This window comes from Gadus macrocephalus, chromosome 4, assembly GCF_031168955.1.
Source record: "Gadus macrocephalus chromosome 4, ASM3116895v1".
NCBI classification, from domain to species: domain Eukaryota; kingdom Metazoa; phylum Chordata; class Actinopteri; order Gadiformes; family Gadidae; genus Gadus; species Gadus macrocephalus.
Genome location: NC_082385.1, coordinates 15,376,686 through 15,389,240, shown reverse-complemented (window position 1 = coordinate 15,389,240; position 12,555 = coordinate 15,376,686). Strand labels below are relative to the sequence as shown.

The 12,555-nt window shown below is 47.4% G+C and overlaps 1 protein-coding gene across 3 annotated transcripts in view; it reads left to right on the top strand.

Annotated features, from left to right (window-relative positions):
- Positions 1 to 12,555, top strand: part of dab2ipb (DAB2 interacting protein b) — a 57,913-nt gene that overhangs the window by 31,200 nt on the left and 14,158 nt on the right. For all 3 annotated transcript variants that reach the window (XM_060050489.1, XM_060050490.1, XM_060050488.1), the window contains exons 5-9: positions 851 to 995; positions 5,589 to 5,733; positions 6,625 to 6,861; positions 7,370 to 7,571; positions 10,108 to 10,331. In XM_060050489.1, coding sequence (XP_059906472.1) covers positions 851 to 995; positions 5,589 to 5,733; positions 6,625 to 6,861; positions 7,370 to 7,571; positions 10,108 to 10,331 — 953 coding nt within the window. The remainder of the gene's footprint in view (positions 1 to 850; positions 996 to 5,588; positions 5,734 to 6,624; positions 6,862 to 7,369; positions 7,572 to 10,107; positions 10,332 to 12,555) is intronic.

Here is a 12,555-nt window from a genome sequence, read left to right as displayed (position 1 = left end):
TCTGAGTGAGATATGCATTTCTGAAAGTACCCCGCCTACAGTTACCAAACAAGCGAGTCCGTTTTGGCGGTGTACTCCGGGAGCTGAACTGCGGCCGATGCTCTCCGGCTGCTCCGGAGGGTGTACTCCGGGAGCTGAACTGCCGCTATGGAAGAAGCCGAAACTGGCAGGTCCGGCAGGTCCGGCAGCTCCGGCGGGGGGAGCTCGGCGGCAAGTCCGGCAGCTCAGCTCCCAGTGTACAATCCCTTTCTCCTCCATGTCGTGGTTCATGAACTTCAGAGAGTCAAGGCCAAAGTTGCTTTTCCCCCAATTCCTCTCAACCATGGCCGAGATAACCCCCACTACGAGTCTTTACTTGGTGTGGAAGTGCCAGAGACGTCAGACGCAGTCTTTATGATTCATAATATCATCCGAGGCGCACATTGCTTTTGGCCGTGATATTAGATATAATATTATATAAATACCCATACATAATATTAATATTATTATATTATATTATATGATATAGAGCTCCAGGAGTCCGCAAACGGCAACAATCCCTTCTCCTCCATGCTACGGTTCAGTCTGACAGCTCATTGGTCAATGGGCAGCAGCTCATTTGCATTAAAGCTACAGACACTAGAAACAGCGCTTTATGAAGGGACTGAAACAGAGGGGAATAGTGGTAGGCGAGATCTTTTTTCCTAAATGCTATTTCCAGCAAACAGCTTCATAAACATGTTTTCTGGAACTCAAAAGACTATGTTTTCTAGTTGGGAAAACACCATAATATGTCTCCTTTAACATGCGATCCCTCCTTTCTGAGGCTCCTGGGAAATGTAGTCTTAGCTTCTCTTTGTTTAACCCTCAGGACTTCCTGACGGACCTGATGATGTCGGAGGTGGACCGCTGCGGGGAGAACGAGCACCTGATCTTCAGGGAGAACACGCTGGCCACCAAGGCCATCGAGGAGTACCTGAAGCTGGTGGGACAGAAGTACCTGCAGGACGCCCTGGGTGAGTGTGTGTGTGTGTGTGTGTGTGTGTGTGTGTGTGTGTGTGTGTGTGGGGGGGCAGCAGGAGCAGATATATGTGTGTGTGCGTGTGTGTGTGTGAGGGGGCAGCCGGAGCAGGTCTGTGTGTGTGTGTGTGTGTGAGGGGGGAGGAGGAGGAGCAGTTGTGTGTGTGTGTGTGTGTGTGTGTGTGTGTGTGTGTGTGTGTGTGTGTGTGTGTGTGTGTGTGTGTGTGTGTGAGTGTGTGTGTCGGCCCCTGCCTACATGCTCATATGCATTAAGTCAAACCAATAGAAAATGTTTTTCTTTGCGTTGTTTCTGCACACATAGCGGTACAACAGCAAGATTTACGTCAAATCAATACGCGTTATTGGTTTGCCGTGCTGAGTAACAGCGTTTTGTGTGAACCCCAATCTCTTCCTTACCTAGATTTAAAGCTCTATCTAGAATTAAATCTCCTCTTTTTTTTGGGCCCACTGGGCAGCTAACGAAGCAGCCGGTTGGATATCCTCCTCTTGAATCAAACCAATCACAATCCATACAGGCCTAATGTGTTACTGAAACTCTGCCAAGCGATATCCCAACGACAACAAACGTTGTTGTTCTATGGCTGTTGACTTAAAGGCTAGGAGCGGAGGAGCTCCACACTCAGAGCGAACTCGATTAAAGAGCTTCTGGCCGTAAGTGGAGGCTAGCTAGCTGTAGCACACACAGCCTCTGTTAGCGAGATTAGTTTGGTGTCGACTCCTCCGCTTCATCCCTCTGCCCTCCCCCCCTCATTCAGTCTGTCTCTACGCGGTAGTGCTCCTCTGTCCTCAGGCTCGGCCTCTACTGTCAAACATCTGCCCCGCTTTGCAAGAGAAGGATCTCAACTTCTTAGATCTGTCAAACGCTAACTTGATTGATCGCAGCGATTTGGGAAAAGCAAGTAGGCTCATCAATCACTGCTTATGAAAAAAACATGAGGCATCTCCTTCTCATTTCCTTAAATACCAACATACACATTAACTCAAAACAAAATCGAAATTAGCATTTTGTTTTCTCACAGTGATGACCAATCAAAACTAGCCCAGGTATGACCAAGGTGAGGCTATCTGCGTCCAGGTGTCCTGTCTCTCCGTCTTCATTCCCGGCCTCTATTCCCCTCTGTGTTTGTGTATCCCCCTCTCTTCTCTGTGGCTGCCTCGGAAATGTGCACAACAGCAGTTTTTTTGCATAACGGATGGAAACAAATCCTTCCCCGCAATCACTTTTACCTCTCCCTGATTTATGTGTGTGTACGTGTGGAGGGGTGCTTGTTTGTGTGTGTGTGTGTGTGTGTGTGTGTGTGTGTGTGTGTGTGTGTGTGTGTGTGTGTGTGTGTGTGTGTGTGTGTGTGTGTGTGTGTGTACATTCGTGTGTGCATTTGTGTCTGCATCTGCATGTGTGTGTTTGTATTTACCTGTTGGTGTGTGTCTATGTTTGTGTGTAAGTATGCGTGTGTGTGCAAATAATTTACTGTATGTGTGGGCTTTTGAGCACCTATGCGGTGGTCGATCTGTGGGTATGTGTGTGTGTGTGTGTGTGTGTGTGTGTGTGTGTGTGTGTGTGTGTGTGTGTGTGTGTGTGTGTGTGTGTGTGTGTGTGTGTGTGTGTGTGTGTGTGTGTGTGTGTGTGTGTGGTCCTCCACAAATATAAAGTAGTTCTCTTTCCACAATGTGCGGTGAAAGAACAAAGACAGCACACACGCGCACCTCACAAAATACACGGTGAGCTTAACACAGTTTGACGTGTGGAAGCCTGGAAGTTTTAAACCACACAGGCACACACGCGCACAAACAGCATCGGTTATGGGATGGCGGTGAAGGGGAACAGAGTGTGTGTGTCTGAAACCAAGTCTTTTTCCTAAGCCCTTAGACTACGGCTGCTTTGATATTTTGAGTCAGCAGAATTGCCTCCACTGTTCGAAAAGGACAGTGGAAAGAATACTGTGTTTGCACCCCCCACCATGATCTGTCTTCCCTTTCAACTACTTTCAGATGCAAATCAGTGTTGCAATATGAATGGTAATCCTCCGGTTGATGAGTAGGCTGAAATTCACAAATAGCTCATTCTTATATCAGCATGTGAAGCTGTTAGGAATTATGCCAAAAGGTTGTGGGTTCGACCCCTTATGTCCGCAGTCTGCCGGTGGGCATCGTAGAGCAATATGCCCTTCCCAACCCCTAATTTGCTCTTAAAGACATTTGGACAAAAGTGTAATGACTTAATACTAGACTATAAAAGCATGTGTTTCATTGGTTTCTCTCATAAGAAACCCTTGTTTATGAAATAAATTGCACCCAATAACATTTTGTGTGTTGCTATAGTACGTAGAGATGAACAGTACATGGTTTATGGTATTTACAGCATTCAGATCAGCAGGTTAACGCAGTTAAACATGTCTGTCATGTTTTACTGGTGTATTGCTTCCTGAATACAAACATTTCTCCTCGGTGAATTCCTTCGTTCTCTCTCTCTCTCTCTCTCTCTCTCTCTCTCTCTCTCTCTCTCTCTCTCTCTCTCTCTCTCTCTCTCTCTCTCTCTCTCTCTCTCTCTCTCTCTCTCTCTCTCTCTACCGATCTCTTGCTCTCCACTTCTCTCCCTCTCTCTCTACCTATCTCTTGCTCTCTACCCCTCTCCCTATCTCTCTCTCTCTCTCTCTCTATGTATCTCTTGCTCTTTACCTCGCTCTCTACCCCTCTCTCCCTCTACCTCTCTCTCTCCCGCTCTCTTTTCCTCAAGGTTGCAGCCAGGGTGGTTATAACTGGGAGGTGGGCTGAATAATGCACGGCTGGCTGGGTTTTGGTGGATCCCACTGAGGCCACGACTCGCGAGCCAAGCCTGGCTTGAGCTGCTGCCATGTTGGGTGTCTGTGTAGATTATAGTGCATATGGTGCGTGCCTATTGGACACCGATCGGGCATATGTTCCAACGGCCCTAGCCAAGAGGGGACCACAGAGGGAAACCCACCCAGACACCCACGTTTACATTTGGGCTGAGAGCGAAAGAACTGACGTGCACATGGAGATGGAGCGGTGTGGGTTTGACAGAGGGCAGTATGGCAGTATGCTATGGTGTAGTATGCTATGGTGCAGTATGCTATGGTGCAGTATGCTATGGTGCAGTATGCTATGGTGTAGTATGCTATGGTGCAGTATGCTATGGTGCAGTATGCTATGGTGTAGTATGCTATGGTGCAGTATGCTATGGTGCAGTATGCTATGGTGGCTGATAGGGTTCTGGGCGGCATCTCCTTCTGCATTGGCTGAGGGAAAGCATGTCATCCTCATGGTGTACATCGTTTGGGAGGAGGAAGATGAGGCTGACGATGATGAGTCATTTCTTCTCCCAGGACGGAGGATTCTTGATGTACTTAAGTCCTCCCAAGGTTTTCTTTAATGAACTGTGTCTGAGTGAACTAAAAGCATCTCCAGAATTGCTTCCCATTACTCCTACTCAAGTGTCTGCCTTTTCTGATTAGCTCTCCGTGTTACATCATGTCGCTGAACGGCGTTGCCTGGCACCGTTCTTTGCCCCTCGGCTTTGTGAAGACGAGCAGAAAAGTTTGACTGATTGTCACTGTCATTCTTGCTGTGCTGCGTGGTCAGTCAGTGCCACTGTGGTTAGCCCAGTGGTTAATGTGGTGCCACTGTGGTTAGCACAGTGTTTAGAAAAGTAGTTAGCGTGGTGCCACAGTGGTTAGCGTGGTGCCACAGTGGTTAGCGTGGTGCAACAGGGGTTAGCACAGTGGTTAGAATGGTGCCACAGTGGTTAGCACAGTAGTTACTGTGATGCCACAGTGGTTAGCACAGTGGTTAACTTTGTGCTACAGTGGTTAGCATGGTGCCACAGTGGTTAGCACAGTGGTTAGCGTGATGGCACAGTGGTTATCAAAGTGGTTAGCACAGTGGTTAGCTATGTGCCACAGTGGTTAGCTTGGTGGCACAGTGGTTAGCGCGGTGGCACAGAGGTTAGCTATGTGCCACAGTGGTTAGCACAGTGGTTAGAATGATGGCACACTGGCTTGCACAGTGGTTAGCATGGTGCAACCGTGGTTAGCCCAGTGTTTAGCATTGGTAAGCTTGGTGGCACAGAGGTTAGAATAGTGGTTAGCGTGGTGAAACCGTGGTTAGCCCAGTGGTTAGCACAGTGGTTAGCTCGGTGGCACAGAGGTTAGCATTTTGGTTACCGTGGGGCAACCGTGGTTAGCACAGCGGACCCATTGACGACGAAACTGTCCGTATCCGTATTTACCATAGGGTGTGAATGGGCCTTAAGAAGGTCAGGGGTTCAAGCCCCACAGGGACCTTCCTGTGATGAGTTCTCCCGTGTTCGTTTGGGTTTCCTCTGGGTGCTCTGGTGTCCTACCACGCCAAAGGATTCAATAAATAAAGTAGGGAATAAAGTTCCCTACTTTTTTAAAGTACTCTAACATGTATCCTCTGGTATCCACGCACACACCAAAATATGTGTAATAAAAATAAATTTCAGAACAGGCTCCCATTCCGTCCCTCTTGTGTTTCAGTGACCATACGGTTTGGTCTGATGTCTTGTTTTGTTGTGTCACCCCGACCAGGCGAGTTCATCAAGGCCCTATACGAGTCAGATGAGAACTGTGAGGTGGACGCCTCTAAGTGTTCGTCCAGTGACCTGCCGGAGCACCAGAGCAACCTGAAGATGTGCTGCGAGCTGGCCTTCTGCAAGATCATCAACTCCTACTGGTACACACACACATACATACCTACTGGTACACACACACACACACACACACACACACACACACACACACACACACACACACACACACACACACACACACACACACACACACACACACACACACACACACACACACACACACACCGTGAGCTGGTCTTCTGCAAGATCATCAACTCCTACTGGTACACACAAACAAATACACGCACACTGAGCTCGCCTTCTGCAAGATCATCAACTCCTACTGGTACACACACACATACATACCTACTGGTACACACACACACACACACACACACACACACACACACACACACACACACACACCGTGAGCTGGTCTTCTGCAAGATCATCAACTCCTACTGGTACACGCACACATACACACACACACACACACACACACACACACACACACACACACACACACACACACTGAGCAGGCCTTCTGCAAAATCATCAACTCCTACTGGTACATGGCACGCACACACACACACACACACACACACACACACACACACACACACACACACACACACACACACACACACACACACACACACACACACACACACACACACACACACTGAGCTGGCCTTCTGTAAGATCATCAACTCAACACAACCCACACAGGGATAGTGTTACAGCCAGGATGTTGGATAAGCTACCTGTAGCCATCCTTGAGCAGGATGCCCAACCCCTACCTCATCATCAATGACATTGACTAAAAGCATCTTATACAATTAAGAAGATGCGTTTAGTGAAGACTAATCCATCTTGGATAAATGTCCTGAATAAGATCCACTATTGATTATTTGGAAACAATAATAAATCAATAGTAGAGATATCGTTGATGCAGGTTATTGACCTCGACTTACTCACTCCGGAACGTTCCACAGCGTCTTCCCCCGGGAGCTGAAGGAGGTGTTTGCGTCGTGGCGACAGGAGTGCAGTAACCGGGGGCGACCCGACATCAGCGAGCGTCTGATCAGCGCCTCGCTGTTCCTGCGCTTCCTGTGTCCTGCCGTCATGTCCCCGTCGCTGTTTGACCTGATGCAGGAGTACCCCGACGACCGCACCGCACGCACACTAACACTCATCGCCAAAGTCACGCAGAACCTGGCCAACTTCACCAAGTGAGACGCTAAGCATTCTGTGGGGTGGAAGTGTGATGGGCCCGTTAGGGACGTGATTGGATCGTGCCAAAGAGACAAAACATGCTAGCTAGATCTGTGTTAGCTTTGTTGGGGGTGGAAAGATTTAAGAAGTTTTATTATGAGATATTATTAAATTTTAGGTCATCATAAAACTGTTGTGTTTTTCGTTTTAGATCTATATAATATGGCTGTGGAAGCTGCCAAACAAGATTTAAATTTGGGTGGTGTCTTTAAGCCATTTTAAATCAAGTATATTGAGCTAATTATAATAGTAAATAATAATAATGATTTTGATAATATGTTTCATTTATAGTTTAAATGTAAATATGTTAAGACACTACAAGACCTTTTATACAAAACTAAAATATGTAAAGATTGAGTAAAAAACCAAACAAAAATCAATCAATCTTTTTAGCATCCCAACATTTCCGGAGCATTGTCCATGGTTTAGCTGCCTCTAACATTGACTAACTCTCCCCGGCCCCAGGTTCGGCAGCAAGGAGGAGTATATGTCCTTCATGAACCAGTTCCTGGAGCACGAGTGGACCAACATGCAACGCTTCCTGCTGGAGATCTCCAACCCGGAGACCATCTCCACCACGGCGGGCTTCGAGGGCTACATTGACCTGGGCCGCGAGTTGTCCACGCTGCACTCGCTGCTCTCCGAGGTGGTGGCCCAGACAGACCAGGTACACACCGCCGCCTGGGGATAGATACAGCCTGGAGCTGTTGGCAGCAGTGTGGCGGCAGTACCTAAGGATGTAGAGCCGGTTGACTGGCCACCGGAAGGTTGCTAGTTCATTCCCCGGCTGCTCCTAGCTGAGTGTCGACGTGGCCCTGAGCAAGACGCCTCACCCTGACTGCTCCTGATGAGCTGGATGTCGCCCTGCGTCGTTGACTCAACCATTGGTCTGTGAATGAACAGTTGTTAGTCGCTTTGGAAAAAAGCGTCTCACAAAATTCCCCTAAATGTAAGCAATATTCACAGATGGGTTCACAGGAGCGCTGTTTTACCCCCAGCTGGGAGGATTTGATGGTAATGATGATTTTAGTCGTTACGAGCCCAAAATAAAACCATTCGCTGATGTCATCACAGGTGGGAGTGTCCCACCTAGGGTTAGAACGCGGTGTGTAGAGTTTATTTATACCACAGAATAGCGCTGTAGAGGTTTTAAATGTATGTTTTTTTTTATTTTTGCTATGTCCCCAAAAGCAGGTGTTACAAACAAAGGTATAATTAAATCATGCTTTAGGTGGATATATGCACAAGCCTGATTTTCCCAGAGCCCTATCCTGACCTGAAGCCAGTCTGAGTTAACAAACTAACGTTGAACGTTTAAACCGTGGCGGTATGTCAGACCCCAATCCAACGCTAGCCATCGCTCATAGTTGGAGCAATCATAAAAGTTTAAACTGGGTATACCCATTGCATAAACAGCACTTTAAATATCTACAGTACTGCTTAAAGCACTCGAAAAAAACATTATTACATCTATAAATATGTCATGGAACTGAGAATGAGTCATCTTAAAAAAAGTGGTAATCCGGTTGAGAAGGCCTGTTCTCATTTACAAACCTGTCTTGAAGTCTTAGACAAAGACGCACATTAAACATGAGACAATGAGATTGTGAAATATTAATTAAAAGACTATATTGTATTTTGCAATTTAGAAAAAATAGCCCTTGTCATTCTGCCAGCATGCACGGATAGATTCTGTAAGGTTTCTGTTACAGCTATCATTTTCCAAGCACTAACATTCATTTAACCCACAAAAAGGGGTCGCTAAATGTTCGTAGCTAGGTAGGTGTGTGTGTGTGTGTGTGTGTGTGTGTGTGTGTGTGTGTGTGTGTGTGTGTGTGTGTGTGTGTGTGTGTGTGTGTGTGTGTGTGTGTGTGTGTGCAAACTCATACCTGTATATATACTTTTCTATTAGACAGATCAGTCATCTCTTGTTTTATTTATAGGTCAGTCAATACACAGCAATCTAATTCAGATTATGATAATCAAACTCAAATGTAATATCTAATTTCAATTTGCCCCGTAACTTTATCGCTTGCCTATTGTACGCACGTACCAAACTTCTCGATGTATATCATGGATCAAAAAACACGTCAAATCTTTTCCTCGTGCCCTAATCGAGTGGGGAGGCAGACTTGTTTCATTAGGGACATGATAAAAGGCAGAGTGCTAGGATGCATTACCCGCTGTGGGTAATAGTTGGTTCCCCCCGTGCGTTCAGCCAGCTTCAAACACGAGCCCCCCACCGCCTCACTATTAGTATTGAGCGCCCTGCTCCGATCAATATCTGTTTCATTTCTGCATTACTTGATATGGTGCCCTTGGACCGGGCCACTCTGAATGGCTGCCAGATTAGAGGGCATATCGACGGCTCGGTAAGGGCATCGCCTCCCCGCATTAGCTGTAGTGATGGAGGCGTCAGCGGTAATAGCTTGATAAACACCAGACTGTCTGTCTTCCTGCAGCGCTCTTACCGTGCCCTCTTCGCTGGCTGGCTCAGAGAACTTTTTCTCCCCCTACTGATCATTTCCTGAGTTCACATGGGATCTTATATTTGCATTGCTGAACGTATGTGTCGTACTGTCCGTTCATTCATTTGACCTTAATTTAATGGAGAACACATTGCAGAGGCGTCTCCAGATACAATGGTGATGAGTCACATGGTTTTGGTTTTCTTTCTATAAAGGTTTTCTTGTATACTTCTGCCCCCCCCTCATTACATCATATAACAAGACAAGGTCATTGATCATCTACAATTAGGCCATTTAGCAGACGCTTTTATCCAAAGCGACTTACATCGTTTAATACACACATTGACACACCGACGGCAGAGTCAACCATGCAAGGCGACAGCCAGCTCGTCAGGAGCAGTTAGGGTTAGTTGTCTTGCCCAGGGATACATCAACACTCAGCTAGGAGGAGCTGGGGATTGAACTAGCAATCTTTCAGTTTCAAGACAACTGCTCTACCTCCTGAGCTAAGCCGACCCTTCATGTAAGGTGTTGCCCTGCTGGCCCAGTTCGCAGAATTGCTTCATGAACACCTGACATGAAGCAATTCATGAAGTCATTCATAAGTGTCGATAGCTACAACTGTAACACCTCCTCTAGCCCCCAGAGGCCACTAATGGAGAGACTCACATAGTGCAGCTTTAAACACTTAAACATTGTCTCTTATTTAACATGTCTTTCTCCATCCCGTGACAGACCGCGGCCGCCAAGCTGGGCCCCCTGCCGCGGATCCTGCGGGAGGTGAGCGCGGCGGTGGCCAACCCGTCCTGCGTCATGACCGGCTCCGGCCCGGCCTCGGACCACGCCTCCTCCACCGCCGCCAACGCCTCGTCCTCCTGCTCCTCGCCATCGCCCCCCGGCGCCGGCTGCAGCATCTCCACCGGCCTGCAGAAGATGGTCATCGACAACGACCTCTCAGGGTAAGAGAGGCAGACCGGGTTTAGACAGAGGATAGGATGAGCCTCAAGGGGGAGGTACTGGGTGTCTCGCCAGCAGAATTTTTAATAAAAACAGATAAAAATAGTAAAATGAAGAAATTATATAAATATCAATGAAGAAGGACTGCCAAGCTTACCTTTTTGGCAGTCCAGGTAAGCTAATACATTATTGATATTGTGTCTCAAGGGGGGTTGTGCCTTTACTTTTAATACTCAATCACTTTTAAATCGCTATTCAGACGAAGCTTTCATCCAAGCAACTTCCTGTGAATCACTTTCATTTATTGTGTTTGTATGGAACCCTCCCTACCAGCGCACCTCCTGGTAGTCAAACACAGCGAACCCCTTCAGCAGCCCGACCAGCTAGAGGAGGCCGGCTCAGGTCTTCCTCTTGAGGAGCCATGTTTGTAAAAAGCCGACACTGTCTCGCCGTACAGGCAGGAACACACCGGCGTCGTGCTCCAGGACAGACACACATGACGCACATTTAGAGAAGCACTAACAAACGCAGGCGCTCGGTGTGAATGGAAACAAAACAGAAATTCCACCTATGACTTCACGTGTCATGTAAACATCTTTGTGTGGAATCAAATGCGTTCCGTTCCCCGGTGGTTCTGTGTGATGGAACGTAGCGCGGGGTGATTTCCCCATACCGGGAGATTCCTTCACCCGTGGGGAAATACTGTTATTTCTGCACAGTGTCAATAGGTAACCGCCGGCAACAGGCTGGTGATTGTGAGTAAGCCTTATGGTTATTATAATATCTGCAACGTACTCCTCTTGTCTTTGATTACACAAGCTGTTTTGTGTGTGTGTGCTTTCATCTACATATTGTAATCAGCCCGTGTGTGTCTGTGTGTGTACCGGAAACATGAAATTGAAATGAGCAGGAAATTATCAAGCAGTATTCAAATTGTATGGTTATTATACATTTTTTTATGATTCCCAAGATACCAGTCACACTGAACTGGTATCTCATGAGGAAAAAGAAAGAAATAGATTGAGTGACAAGGGCGTTGAAGGATACAAGGTTATTGGGCCTTTGTTTTTCTTTCTCTCTGTGGAGTGTTTCTGTGTGCCTGTGTCACACAAAACCCAGTGGGAGGACATTCATCTGCTGTCCTTCAGAGTCAATACAATCCACTTCTGACGTCTGTGTCCTTGAGCAAGGCACAAGCAAACCCAGTGGTGGCCGGTCAGAGGCGAACGGTTTTTAATAGGCTTGTCACAGGCAGAGGTGCCTCTCTCTCTCTCTCTCTCTCTCTCTCTCTCTCTCTCTCTCTCTCTCTCGCTCTCGCTCTCGTTCTCGTTCTCGTTCTCGTTCTCTCTCGCTCTCGCTCTCGTTCTCTCCCTCTCTCTCTGTCTATCTCCCTCTCTCCCCCCCAACACTAGCTTCACCTCTGCTCGTTCGCCACCAGAACAGAAAGATGGAAATCTTGTTTACTTGCACTCACACTCAAAGGTTCTCCCGACAACGCCCCCCCCCCCCTCCATTACCATGCGCCCCTCCGCCCCCTCCGCCCGCGGGGTCTCAGAGACAGTGGGAGGTGTGGACAGAGAAGACACACAGGCGGCAGAACCAACAGGTTAGCGTCAGGGAGGGAGTGCAGGGGAACATGAGTGGAGGTGTTGAACTAGAGGAGGTGTTGAACCAACCGCTGAACCGATTCAGCGGTTGGCGAGCAGAGGCCGCCAGCGTCTTTGAGTGTCTAGAAAAGCGCTATATAAATTCAATCCATTATTATTATTATTATTAATGGGACTTAACATCATCTGTATCTTGTATGTATCTACGTCTCTCAGAAATGACACTTATATCAGTTTTATTTGTGTTATTGGGTGCCAATAATTCCTTAGGATATCATGTTTAGGTATTCTATCTTTTGCCCTTAGTGTTGAATAGGGTGAGTCATTCATTCTTTTCAATCTACTATTGAGTCATTTCCCCTGCCCTGTGCTGAATAAGTGCCTCCTCGTAACTTCAAAATAGAACCAATATAAAAAAGACATGAGCCCAGGCTGATCCACACGGTGAGAGTGGGAGTCTGCTGGTGAAACATCAACACTGTCCTGGCCATGCTGGACAAGAGGCCTGCCTCATCATCCTCACACACGGACTGAGACACATTTAGATTGAAACGGAGGAGGTGGAGACGGAGGCACAGGGAATCGACGTGCAGGATCCCCGTCAGCCTCCACCTCCACG